The 14,763-nt window shown below is 38.8% G+C and overlaps 1 protein-coding gene across 5 annotated transcripts in view; it reads right to left on the bottom strand.

Moving 5' to 3' along the window:
- slc1a7a (solute carrier family 1 member 7a) overlaps positions 1-14,763 on the bottom strand; it is an 88,039-nt gene continuing 73,276 nt past the window's right edge. For all 5 annotated transcript variants that reach the window (XM_047367301.1, XM_047367303.1, XM_047367302.1 and 2 more), the window contains one exon: positions 1-3,109. In XM_047367301.1, the coding sequence (XP_047223257.1) occupies positions 2,846-3,109 (264 nt within the window). In that variant the 3' untranslated portion in view covers positions 1-2,845. The remainder of the gene's footprint in view (positions 3,110-14,763) is intronic.

Genomic DNA, 14,763 nt, shown 5'->3' with positions numbered 1-14,763 from the left:
TGTGATTTTGTTTTATTTTAGCCCATAGGCAACATTGAAATAAGATCAGACATTATTCTGAAATGGAAATCACAGTCGATGCTCTGGGACACCCTCATAAAAAGTGACCTGTGAGCACAAACTTTCGCTTCATCCTCCAATGCAAGGTCCAAGTCTAACATGCAAAAGTAATCGAGTCATCATCTGTTTAGACATGTACCCATTCCCACTGGATGAAGCTTCCCCTCCCTGTGGTCAGTATTCGCCAACATCACCTACTAAGGTGAGTGTAAAGCTGAATTTTTAATTTTTTGGAGAACTTCTCCAGGAGCTAAATTAGAAATGAACATCTTGACTTTCAAAGTGACCACATCTCGTTTTAAAAACTCAATCTGCATTTATAACTACACTACTTTAATGCTTACTGTGTTAAAGGAGAGTCAAACATGTCCCTGTCCAAAAGGGTTCAGAGTGTGCAGATTACATAAAATGTAATTTAGCTCAGTCCACACAGTTTCAAAAAAATTAAACCAGTTTGAAACATCCAATGTTAAATATTTTACTGCTTTTAATCAAGCAGAAGTCAAAATCCTTTTTAATTAGTATCATTTGTGAGACATATCTGCATCAGTTGCTTATACAACTGTCTGCCTTCAAACAGTATTTGGGTTTTTATATTTTTCCATTCTTTGCCTTTATGGAGCTAAAAGCAGTGTTTAAAACAAGTGAATGATGCTTAATATCTTCAGAATAGCTTTTATTCCATATCTGCAAAAGCATTGAGAACTCTGCACAGTCTATGTTAAATCAAAACATGAATAAAAATCTAATTTGTTCTCACACCACAAAAACTGAGGGAAAAAAGTACTATTACGCTGTGTGAAAAAAAACAAAAAACTAGTAGTGTGAAGGTTTTTCTTTCCAAAGTCTAAACTAAAAATGCCTGAAGATTTAGCTTTCCTGTGAACTTCTGAACTAAAGTTTGGTTGTAACTTTCAAAACTGCTTCACTTCTGTGTTACATGGAGTCAACTAACTTCAGGAACCTGTAAACAGGTTTTCCAGTCCAGGACAATTAGTCTGCATTCCACACTTCCTCAGTATTTCTTGGTTTTACCTGAGAAACTGTGTTTGGTGTTTTCTGTTAGAGTAATGTCAAGGGACTGAGCCAGCTGCTCCGTAATGATGATCCCGTTAGTCTGGAACCAAGATGCAACTGACTTAATGGTGTGTCTGGGATCATTGTCTTATTAAAACCTATTTTCTTTACAGCATTAGTCAACCAAACCGCCTCAAGTGTTATTTTTATATTCAAACTGAGCCGCGATCATTGGCATGTGATAAATAGGAATAACACTATAGTATGATGATGTCTCAGCCACCGTGCTTCACTGTGAACATTTGGCTTGAATTCAGTGTTTAGGGTTTCATCTGACAAACTATGGCCCTAGACTGAAAAACGAACAATCTTGGTTTCATTCGCCAACTTAATGCTGCACTGTTTCTCTTTAGTCGAGTCAGTGTGTTCTTTGGCAAATTGTAACCTCTTCAGCCCATGTAATTTTTTTCCAACAAAAGTACTCCTGGCAACTAAGCATTTTTTACACTAATTTATGCTTTCCTCTGTCAAAGTAACTTTTTAATTAAAGTGCGCTTTCATTAATTGGAATGACCCATTTTAGAGAGAGGCAAGCACTATGACCATCATGTAAAATATCTGCTACCTTTGTCCTTAAACATGGTCCACCTGTTTGACATCTGCTAGTTCCTGAAATGAATGACTGAACTCCACACTGCTATTGTTTTGAACACACCCTTTTTGATTAATGATCCGATTACACAGAATCAGTACCATAAATATCATGACTGTTGGATCTGTTGATTTTCTATTACTCTGCTACGTCTTGAACTGCTGTTATTTGGATCACAGCTGTATATTTTTGTAGATTTGCACTTAAACACTAAATGGAAACTGAAGATAACTGAAATTAAAATCTACATCAGACAGGAACTGAGTGTGGCCGGTAATTGTGGGTTGGCTTTCTGAGCTATTTCAGAGTATTGTAGCAGATTTGCTGGGAGTCAAAAGCTTCTCCTTTGGTCATTTAAGGCAAAGAGGGTTAGAGGGAGTTGCAGAAAATAATCTGAGATATGTAAGTCAGCATTCAAGCTTTTGTTTTGCATTGATGCAGGAAGGGTTCTCAGGACAACAAGGCAGAGAAGTTGAGGAAAAAGGTTCACAAGTATTTTTTTACCATGCAGTTGGATATGAGTATCACTGCTTTATGATCCTGTTTTTTGGCCCATGCTGTCCTTTTTGTATGCATGCTTAACTACGTTTTAGTTAACGAGATAACATTTTCTGGAATGGCCATGAATAGTCAGAGGAAGAATAAAATAAGTATAGAAAATCCAGTTAATATTATGCTAAAACCTTCCAGATATATAACAAATAAACAGATCTATAAATTGATGCTTTTGGGTTGATGTACACAGAAGAATCCGGTCTTTAATTATTATCCAACACATTCTTGTGCTTCACTTTTGCATTGTTCTTATTTCATCCGCTCTTTGTGAGTCTTTCTGCAAAAGCATGCTTTGTTTAAAGAGCAGCATGCTGTCACTGCTGCTACTAAATATTACTTCTTTGATAAATATTTACACACATAAACATCAGTAATATAATGTGGATCATCGTATAGGTTATGTAGAAAACAAAGTCTGTTTTTTCTTCTGGTTCCACTCTTGGTTTGTCTCCTCCTCAGAGGGGAACAGTGTGAACGTGGAGCAGTCCCCTCTGCTTCTGCCTGTCTGAACTGTTCAGCAGCAGTAGACGGACCGGCAGCTGTCGGGATTAGCTACTGCATTTATACATTCGTCTCCAGGCCATTCATGTCAACAGAACAGTGGTCCTTGTCTCTGTGCTCTCTCTTATGATGAGGGCCGTGGCCGTGCTTCTTTTTCTCCACCGGCCGAATGCCTTCCTCCAGCTGGATCAGGCGAGCCACGTCTGGAGAGAGGTGATCCTGCCTGCTGCCCGGTGGGGGCTGGTAGCAGCCGTTTTTCTGGTTCTGGTACGTCATCATCTGCTGGATGCTTATCATGGGTTTGGTTTCACATATCAGGGGCACCTAAAGGAGACGAACAGGAAGAGAAAATGCCTCAGTGGATCATTTCTATAAAAGTCACTACTGTCTACAATAATTACTACAGTAACTGGAATAAATAAAATGTAATGGAAAATTCTTTTAAAGTGCTCTGATATTCCCTTCACCTCTCTCCTCTGACCTCTGTGTTTTATTAGTGTTCTGTTATTTAGAGCAGATGGACTCTAAATTCAAATGCTGGAGAGTTTTATGGTTAACACTTCCTGAAGTGTATATTTCAAGGGAAGGTAGATGGGTGCCCTCATAAATAACTTTGTTAACTCTGACCCGGGGAGGGTCTAGGGGCCATATTTCTAAAACTCTTTGCAGTTGAGATAACACTGTCATGTTCTGGTATAAATACTGTGTGTAAATATTGATCGGGGCTCTGTTTCACTGACTAACCTCAGTGTCAGGGTCTTCAAACGCTGAATGCCTTTGAATAAAACTTATAAAAGACAAAGTCCGGATTTTCTCTTGTTATGAGTCAACTTCTACCCACTTTGATAAGAAAATTCCACAACAATTTTAGCGTCACGAACAGGATCTAACGTGCCAGAGGAGACCGCAGGATGGGACACGGACGCCTGGCCAGCCTGGAGACGTTGTCCTCAGTCCACTTCCATTTTACGGAGGGGAGTCCTCATGTCCGCCTGCGGCTTCTGGCTGATTAGATCCGAACAATTTGTCTTCAAATATATCTGGGTGAGAAGTTGCTCTGTATGATATAATGTATATTATTATTTTTATTACACATTAACCATCATCTCCTAACTAATTAATTAGGTTCCAGAGTTGCGAGAGGGAGGACATCAGCTGAGGGCCCGGTTACCCTGCAAAAGGAATTGCAGGGAGGTTCTCATTGGTAACAATGGGATAAAGCAAAACACAGGGTTTTGCGGGTGGTTTTTAGCAATTTTCTACACCTCATAAAGGAGAAAAGCCAGTGGGCAGACGTGCCGCTGAACAGGTAAAAAAAAATGGTTCCGGAACCTTGAGGCATCAGGGGTGTCTCCTTCTTCATACTCTGATTTATAAAATAATGAAAGGAAAAAGTGGGGATGCTTGTGTTAAATGTGCTTTAATTTGGAAGATAAGTTTGGTTTTTCACAGCGTGGAAGTTTGAGTGTAAATAAGTTAAATAGTTTAAATAGTTTCAAGTAAAACAGTTGATGGAAAAATAAATAAAAAAAACATAAGAAGAATATTAAAAAGCACAGAGTGCATCAATTAAGGGGTTAAAGAGTTAAAACTTTCCTGAAGGAAGTTTTGTTTGTCTTAAATATTGCGATCAGTCGGAAAAGAAGGTAAAATTGAAAAGGGACATTAGAGATGCGAAAAGAAAGTTGTTTTAGAAAGGAGTATAGTTCATGTTGTGGAAGGAAGTGACAGGCAGGGGGACAACTGACTGACTGACTGATAATATGTATTTGTACAAAATCTGAACCTATACTAAACTTTTCTTTTGCCTCTCTCACACACAAATACACACATATATGGGATTTAAGTTCAACATCTGCGTTTTTGAGTCTGGACCTTAGGAACCTGCCCTTCTCCATGGCTACTCCACCAGAGACGCTTCTCCAGCAAGGCCTGAAAGAGAGAGATCTGCTTTCCTGCATGTTGAAAATCGCAATGTGACTTTCTACAAGGAAAAAAAAAAAAACGAAACTCAGAAGAAATCTGGACCCACTGAGATGGACAACGATCCATGCTGTTTGCAAGAGCCAGAAGAGTGATACACTGGATTTATATTGAAAGCACATCTTATGCGGGCAGAAGAGAAACCGGAGCAAAGTTTCTTCTTTCTCCCTCCTGGAGAAGTTAAAGTGGACAAAGAATGATTCAATGTCTCACCAACAGACCGGGGAAGGGCCTGGTTGTTTTTTGGACTGATAGAGGACTGTGTGCCATGACAGTCTGACTCTGGAGCGATTTAGAAACTGATGGGGGTAACGTACAAACACACACATTTGCATAAATCTTTTCCTATTTTCTGCAATGAAGAACGCTTATTAACCGCTGCTCATGTGATGCTTGCTTGACGTTGACAGATATAGCGGGTTAAAATATTATTTTAGGGTTAGAAAAGTATCTTTAAAAGGGTGATAACTTAACTCATTTGATACTTTCCAGTTAATTCTTTTAGAGAAACAAGTTATCTTTCATCGTGGAATATTCAGGGTCAATTATTCTAGTTATTAAAAGTTATGAAAATGCAGAGGAAGTTACAACATCTCCAAAACTCAGCAGTAACCAAGTGTTTCTATGTTATTCTCAGGACAGATCTCATGAAGGAGCATTTTTTAAAACCCAGCGCATGCGTAAAACCTGATGGGTTTCTCCATATGATCTGAGGTAAATTAGGAGCTGTGAACTAATAATTTTAAATCTGATTATTGTCCAAGCAGAAATAATATATTTAGCCAATCCTTCAATCTCTGCAGAAAGTTAACACCATTGTTCAATGCAGTAGTACTCAACTTGTGGTTCCTGGACTCCTGAAGCCTGTAAGCCATAGATTTTGGGTCCATGAAATTATAATACTTAATTAAAGGTAGACCGATTACCTATTAGAATAGATCTAAGTCAATGATGAGTTCCAGTCATTTGGTGGCTTTGAAATGCAATAATACTCAAAAATTCTACTCTGGGGAACACAGATTGGGGTTGAAGAGTTTAGTTTTGGAACCAAGGTTAGGATTTTTATAACAGAATCAAGACAAGTAAAATCCTTTATTTTAGGAAAAGAAAAGAAATAAATGCTCTCTTAACAGTAAGAGGATGGTCGGCTCAAACTCAAGTCTCCTTGTTTGATTTCTTAAGGTTTAAAGATTAAAAGAATACATATGAGTACAAAGATACACAAGGTAATTTCAGATTATTAAGAGATAAAATATTGAAACATTTATCAGCATTTGGATTATTAAAGAGGGGTTCTAGTAATAAGTTTTCCCCAACTCTCAAAATTTAAATAGGCCAAATTAAAGAAAATGATGTTTGTTCTTTTTTAAACACTATGTGGGAAAAAGTCCAGTTTGGAGACAAGCTTCTTATCTTAATTTCTGATTAAGTCAAACACTGCAGTTTTGTTTAGTTTGGGTATACCATAAAAATGTCAATGCCGACTTTTCTAATTTTCCCTCGGGGATCAATAAAGTATCTTTGAATTTGAATTGAATTAAATAAAAAATACTTCTTTGCATTTAACTTGAAATTCTGCAATGCAGCTGCGATCAAATTGAGTCAAACAAAAAGAGAACTATAACAATAACTCTCAGGATTGTAGTTATTATTACAGAGTTACAGTACAAAGAATTAGCAAAAGGTTTCAGCATCAGTAAATTTGGATTCATATAAGAGAAAACTGTTGCTGTGCTTCTAAATACTTTGAGATCTCTTTGGATTATGTGCACTCATTTTAAAAAAGGATCCTGACGATTGTCATAACAAAATTGATCAATTATAGCATTAAAAGATATGGCTGAGAAAACATATTCTGAAAAGCGATTGTTAAAAATTTCTTTGAATTCTTGAAGCTTCAAATTTGGCCATTTGTCTGTCTTTGATGTTTTGTCTTTGTTTTGTTGGAATGAATGTTTGTTTATATGTTGCATGACACAATAATCCATGTTTAGAATAATGTTTCTAAATCCCAGATTGATTAAAACTTTGAGTTTTCAGGAGAGTTAAGAAGCAGCTTGTTTCTCAGGTAGGTGCATGTTAATAGCTTTGCAGTTTAAGTTACACTAATATGGGATGGGATGAAGAAACTGTGGGTCCGCCCATAGGCTGTCAATCAGAGGTTAGTTCTGCTTGACTCCGCCCACCTACTAGGTTGGTTCATGCCTTTGTTGTCATGGTAACGCTCAGCACCTCCCTTCCTGAGTTTTAACACTGTTTAAGAGACAATAGAATCAAAATGCTTGTAGTGATTGTTGCCTTAAAAACATGTTTTTTTTGTATAATAATTAAGGATGTAGCATGACTTTTAGATTTATGTGTTTTATTACTAAAAGGTTAATGAAATAGTTTAAACTAGTTTGAAGAATTAGTTTTGCATGCAGAATCATTGGTGATTTATTAGATTGAAAGTTTCCCTGGTGCCATTAAGCTAGCTGACAGTTCAAGATATGCAAAAGTAAGGAATATATTTTTGATAAAGAATCAGAGTCATGCCTTTATACTTGGTGGGAATTATTTATTTGATTCAATTTGTAGGGTTTATTCATCCAAATTACATTGGATGTCCATTAATCTAATACTCATCTTTGTACAAGACAAATTAGGATGATGTGTGACTAATTTCTAAGTGAGACATTGATGACGTGAATAACTAAAGTTTGTGTTTAGTTGTTGATGGAACTGAATTGCAGTTAAAAACATCTGGATTTTCTTTATGTTGCTTTTCTTAAATTCATAGTGGCACATAGTTATGTCAGAATTCATTTCTTTGGTTCTAGGTTATGTGATCTTGGTTACTAGAACATTTTTGTACAAACTTTTTGCTGGATTGTCGCATGGGTTGGACCCTGCGCCAGAAGAGGGGAATGTCAGAATAAAGTAACATGGGGTTCCAAAAGTTTTAGCACTCATGGGAAAAAGGGTAGCTCAGACCACCAGTGAGGACTTAGTGACAATGCGAGAGAGACGTTGTACTTTGTTATATAAATGGTGCATAGCTCCCTAAGACCACATTATGAAAACCTCTCTGAAATTATGGTGTTGATTTTTTGTGAAATTTTATATCTCCACAGATTAGACCATTTTTGAAATTCTTTGTGGGTTTTCTGAAACTATGAAATGTTGACCTGTAATCAGACCTTCCTCAAACATCATGTCACATTTTTGATATTCAGAATATTTAGCTAATGGTCATTGCTAGTATATCAGGTGAAGTCAGAAGATCAATTCTTTTGATTTTGTTGGATGTTTTGATGAAGTTCATGTAGTTAAGCACTTAGGTTTGAGAATGGGACTTTGAATTGAAAATTAGCCAACCGTTGTGAAGGCCCTGTTCTCACTTATATGAGATTGAGACCAAGGACAGAGGCAAATCTCAGTCCTTTTGAAGTGCTGTGTGGCAGGTCTCCTATTTTGGACATGGGGATATTGCCAAGATAATTTTCTTCCACATCTTTGTGTGAAGATAGGAGGTTGTTTTACTGTCAAAACCTGTCCACTGTGTTTTCTCAAGTTTCACAGACGGTGAAGGCTGCATTACCAGAAACAGCCACTTCCACCCTCCAGTCCGTTATTCCTGGCGACTGGATTCTGGTCAGAGAATCTAGGAGAAAACACAGGAAGTCCAGGCGCTGGAATGGCCCATATCAGATCCTACTAGACACCCAGGAAAGCTGCAGGAAAGCTGCAGGAAAGCTCCAGCTCCTCCAGCTTCATCTGGCTTCCAGGACACAAGTCATCTTCCAACTGGATCATCCACGGCCTGAAAGGTGTGAGGACAGCGGACCACCACAAGACAAAGAACTGTAAGCTGATCACTGGCGAGTGATTGAAGAGGTGGTTGAAGAACACTGTTCTTACAAGGGCACAATAATCCCTTGGGCAGTGCAACGTTATTTCAGAATCTACTTAAGGCCATCGCATTGCCTGAAAGTTAGAAATCATAAGGTCATTTGCCTCACTGCACACACACCACAGTGAGAGATTCTTTCCTCCCACTTTGACAGCGAGACTGACTCTGAGGAGGAAATCTCGGATGCTTTTATCTAACTTTTATGTTTATTGCTTGATATTTATCATTATGGTATTATTACAAATTTGAATGTGTTCATTTCCACCGTTGTTTAGTTGGACTATGGAAGCCTAACTTCCAGCAGGTTAGAGTTCCTGTTTCTAAATATATTTCTAGAGGAGCTTCCTACGACCGCCCACCTGTACCAGACTGGTAACAGGGCAGCTTGAAGCCACTCAGGAGAGACAGCAGGATTCTTTGTTTTTTAAGTTGTGTTTATAATTTGTTTTCTTTAAAAAAAGAAACTGTTTGCTTTCAGTACCAGAAGAAAGGACATTCCACTTCAAGGTCACGATGCAGTTAAATGGAAGATAGTCTGTTCTGATGCTAATAATTGGTATTGCAAATATTTTTTATAACTCTTGTGTTCATTTTGGGAAAGGTACAGCAAAGACAATGACTTAATCTGACTAATAATATTCATCAGCAGATTCGAAGAGAGATTCATCACTTTTCTGACTACTATGAACATGCTGATAATGTCTGGTGGCAACTGATGCATCAAACCGTGAGGAAGATAAGAAATGATTGTTGTTATGTTTGTTGTTTGATTTCACGTGCTATTAATGATCAACCATTTTTGGTACCAGTTCCTATTGATACTACTTATGCTCTAGCTACTTTCTTTCCAGATAACAGGTTGGTGGAGGTCGTTTTTCCTTGGGTGATGGTTTTGTAGAATTTTCTTTTAGTTATGTGATTATCTTGTAATCAGAAGAAAGGAGTGTAATGGAAAATTCTTTTAAAGTGCTCTGATATTCCCTTCACCTCTCTCCTCTGACCTCTGTGTTTTATTAGTGTTCTGTTATTTAGAGCAGATGGACTCTAAATTCAAATGCTGGAGAGTTTTATGGTTAACACTTCCTGAAGTGTATATTTCAAGGGAAGGTAGATGGGTGCCCTCATAAATAACTTTGTTAACTCTGACCCGGGGAGGGTCTAGGGGCCATATTTCTAAAACTCTTTGCAGTTGAGATAACACTGTCATGTTCTGGTATAAATACTGTGTGTAAATGTTGATCGGGGCTCTGTTTCACTGACTAACCTCAGTGTCAGGGTCTTCAAACGCTGAATGCCTTTGAATAAAACTTATAAGACAAAGTCCGGATTTTCTCTTGTCATGAGTCAACTTCTACCCACTTTGATAAGAAAATTCCACAACAAAAACAATGTTATAAATGTTTTTAATGATTAAATATATTGTAGTTTCAAGATTTAGATTTCTGTTTCCAGTCTCTAATTGTTGTAAAGCTTTGACCGGCTAATACTACGTTTTAGATTTCTCTTGATGAATAAAAACTTTATTTTTTACACATTTGTTAAAACTGGCACAATTGTGTCATAATTGGTGTGGGTTTTGCTGGACCAAAATGGTTAATGGTCTGTATTTCTATAGCACTTTATCTAGTACAAGGACTCCAAAGCGCTTTACACTACAATCAGTCATCCACACATTCACACACTGACAGTGGTAGACTACATTGTAGCCACAGCTGCACCGAGCCCTCTTTCCACCATCGGCAGGAAAGGCAGGTGAAGTGTCTTGTCTAAGGACACAACGACTGAGACTGACGGAGTGGGGGTTCAAACTGGCAACCCATCGTTTACAGGACATACTCCTACCACCTAAGCCACAGTTGCACCAAAGTGCAGACAAGAGTTTGGGAACCGCATGGAGAGTTGAATATTTATTGATTAAGAAGATTAAGAGTAACTTACAGGTGCGGTCAAAGAACACAGGTAGGACATTAGACATGGAGCAGGTATAAGCCAGGTAGCAAACAGGGTAGTTAACACGAGGAATCAATAGCACACAATGAAAACCAGAGAATATAAGTACTGAAGAAGAGTGGAAAATAGACCAATGAACCAAGGGAGCTGATCAGAAGGAAATCAGAAGCAGCTGGTGGAAGGCAGACTGAAGGCAACAGAGGGAGAGTGACTAATTGTATTGGTTTATTTGTCATATGCAGGTTAACACACAGTCAACAATGCTATAAAATGCTTGGGATAATAAGAACCGTTCAACTCACTATGAAAACAAAATTACTAATGGCAGCAATAGCTAATAAAAATGTCAATTTATTAGCAATTTATACAGAAATCTTTAGAAATCTAAAACGTAGTATTAGCCGGTCAAAGCTTTACAACAATTAGAGACTGGAAACAGAAATCTAAATCTTGAAACTACAATATATTTAATCATTAAAAACATTTATAACATTGTTTTTGTTGTGGAATTTTCTTATCAAAGTGGGTAGAAGTTGACTCATGACAAGAGAAAATCCGGACATTGTCTTATAAGTTTTATTCAAAGGCATTCAGCGTTTGAAGACCCTGACACTGAGGTTAGTCAGTGAAACAGAGCCCCGATCAACATTTACACACAGCAATTTATTAGCAATAGCTAATAAAATGTCACAAACGTGGTTTGGTGCAGTATTATTGTCCAAAGTTTAGAAGTCTGACAGCTTGTGGATAATAACTGTCTGTAAGTCTTTTTGCGTGTGCTGGCAGGCACCTGTACTGATTGCCAGAAGGCAGCAGACGGAAAAGTCCTTTTGCTGGGTGAGTGTGATCCTTGATGATGCTGTGTGCTTTACGCAGACACTGGCTGTGCTAAATGTCCTGGATGGGGGGAAGACTGCCAGTGATAACCGCTGCCGTTTGCAACACCCTCTGTAGGGCTTTCCATTTCTGACGGGTGCAGTTCCCGCACCATACCAAACTTCCTCAGGCTTCTCAGGAAGTAGAGTCTCTGTCGGGCTTTCTTGACCACAGAGTCTGCATGCACTGTCCTGGATAAGTCCTCAGTGATGTGAATGCCGAGGTACTTGAAGCTGCTAACCTGCTCCACCTCAGGGTTATTAATAAAGATGGGGCCTCCACGCTGTCTCCTAAAGTCAACTATCATCTCCTTAGTTTTGCTGACGTTAAGAGAGAGGTTATTTTCCTGACACCAACTGGTCAGTGATTTTACCTCATTCTTGTAGGCACTCTCGTTGCTGTCTGTAATGAGTCCCAAAATGGTGGTGTCATCAGCAAACTTGAGGATAACATACTGCGTCTGAGAGTACAGTCATACGTGAAGAGTGAGAAGAGGAGAGGACTGAGAATACAGCCCTGAGGTGCATCGGTGCTGAGGACTAGTGTGGACGGGAGGTGTCTGCTGATTCTCACCGCTTGTGTTCTGTTGGTAAGAAAGTCCAATATCCAGCAGCAGATGGACTTTTCCAGTCCCAGGGCGGTGAGCTTGGTGACCAGCTTGGAGGGGATCATGGTACTGAATGCTGAGCTGTGGTCAATAAAGAGCATTCTCACATAGGTGTTTACCCTCTCCAGGTGGTTGAGGGAGGTGTGGACTGCTACAGCAATGGCGTTGTCTGTGGACCTGTTTGCTCTATATGCGAACTGTAGAGGGTCCAGAGTGTCAAAAAGGGAGGCACAGATGTGGTTCCTGATGATTCGTTCAAAGCACTTCATAATGACAGGTGTAAGCGCTGTGGGCCGAAACTCATCAGGTTGGGTAGCTGCAGGGATCTTAGGAATGGGGACAACATTGGAGGTCTTGAGGGTGGTGGACACAATAGACAGGCTCAAGACAGGTTAAAGATGTTATTAAACACTTCTCCGAGTTGGTCAGCTCACACTCTAAGCACCCGTTCTGGGATACCGTCAGGCCCTGGTGCCTCACGAGGGTAACCTTGAATGCCCGTCTCACTGTAGCCATGTCTATGTAGAGTTTAATTAACACAGATGAGCAAGGAGGTAAGAGAAAACATCTAAGTGAGCAGAAACAAGTAAACAATGACACTACCAGGATCCAGCAAGAAACAAACACCTAAACAAACCTGAATGAACTAAAATAAAGCAAATGAAGAAAATGGCAGTGTAGAGAAAGTAAGCAGAACTCAAACTCAAAACCTAACAGAGGCACATCCTGACACTATGTCCTGACAGTAGAATATGAGACTGATAATCTGTGAAAAAAATCAAGCTCTTCTGGCTCTTCCCAGTGGTCCTACTGCCATGTATAAATAAACACCACTCCCGGTCAGAAACAACCAATCAGAGCCAGAAGGAATGTCTTAGCAGTATCAATCACGCTCGTGTACGCACTGCTCACACCCCTCCTCCGCATGGCGCATACCGCCGTTCAAGCTAAAGATTGCTGGTGTGCTGCAGCTGTGATAATGATGGAGGAAAAACTTAACGTTACAGGAAAACTGCCAATTTCTCAAGTGACACCTGCTCAAAAAACAAAGACACATAAACAGAAGACTGGTTCACGCCAGGCTCCGCTGTGTGGGAGGAGCGGTAGAGGTAGGACTGTAGTAGGGGTAGGGACCTGAAAGGTGTCCTTAAGTCTACGGTTTTCTCAGAACTCCCTACTGCAACTTAACAGCGTTCAAAATGTCATTCATTTTCTACCACTTATTCCATAGCGGGTCACGGGGGAAGTTGGTGCCTATATCCAGCAGTCTACGGGCGAGAGGCGGGGTACACCCTGGACAAGTCGCCAGCATTCAAAATGTATATATATGTTTTTAAATGGGATAATTACATAATAATATATAATTTATTAATACAGAAAATAAATTTTAGGAACAGAGGTGACATCTCACTGTCCATCGCAGTCTTTTTAAAACAGGCTTTTGCTATTATTTTAAAACAGAAAAAAAATTATTGCCATTTGAAACAAACTGTAGCATCTTATAAAAGCAAACAGGATGGTCAGCATTACTAACTGTAAATGGTTAACGGCAAAAGCTGATAACTGAAAAGCTTAAAACAAAGCATCTTTGCTGGAAAGCCTTCAGCCTACCTGTTCTCTGCTGAAGTCTTGATCTTTCTTTTAGTAGCCCGAGGATTAGCAGGCATGTCTTTATAGAAGATACAATTTCCTTTTTAAAAAACTTATTTTACCTTTTGTGCTTTCTGTGATTTTATTTTTAGTTTGTGCCTTAAATTGAACAGAATTATCAATTTATTTGTATAAGCACGAGTGTTAAAAATTAACAAATACCATTCGCTTTAACATTAATAGCCTAAGCTAATTTGCAATGTCTGTCCCTTGCTGGGCTTTTGATTACATAAATTTTATTAATCCATACCCCCAATGTGTGCCTATGAGTTCATATATTATACTTGTAAACAATTATTTTCCAACCCTTGTACCTAAACCAATGCATATATTTGTATTTTTCCTTGTAGACAAGTATTGTCAAAATATTGAAGTTAAATAGTCATAAAAGTGCTCAAATCTAGTTTAATTTAATTGTATGTAATTTCCTTGGTTTTCATGCCTGCCAGTAGAGTCCTCTGAAATATAGCAGATCCAAACCCCTGATCAAACCAAAATCATATTAAACGACCTTCTGCTGCAGATATCAATTACTGGAGTCCCATTACACCAGTACCTTACAGAAAGAAAATTACTCAAAATCATCGGTTGTCAAAGCGGGTATGGACTGTCTTGTGGGAGATTGCTCCAACGACCAACACTACAAAGGTTCCCCTGAAGAGTGTTCAGTTCAATTCAACAAAAAAAAAACTTTATTCATCCAAAGGAAAATTAAATGTTGTAGCTGATATAATGCAGGTTTCTTCAAAGAGCCGTTGTAGATGCTGATGGCTCTGGGCAGGAAGGATCTATTGTAGTGGTCTGTCTTACAACAGATCTGAAGAAGCCTCTGAATGAAGACACTCTGTTGTTGTACAACAACAGAATGAAGACACTCTGTTGTTGTACAACAGTCTCATGAAGAGGATGCTCAGGGTTCTCCATAATGTTCTTCGTTTTGTGAAGAATCATTCTCTGCACAATGTTCAAGTCCCTGGCTCTGATGCTGCTACCCCAGCAGATGATGGCAGAAGAGATCAC

This window comes from Girardinichthys multiradiatus, chromosome 6 (genome assembly GCF_021462225.1).
Source record: "Girardinichthys multiradiatus isolate DD_20200921_A chromosome 6, DD_fGirMul_XY1, whole genome shotgun sequence".
NCBI lineage: Eukaryota > Metazoa > Chordata > Actinopteri > Cyprinodontiformes > Goodeidae > Girardinichthys > Girardinichthys multiradiatus.
Note: the sequence above shows the minus strand (reverse complement) of the source record. Positions and strands in the feature narration are given on the sequence as shown.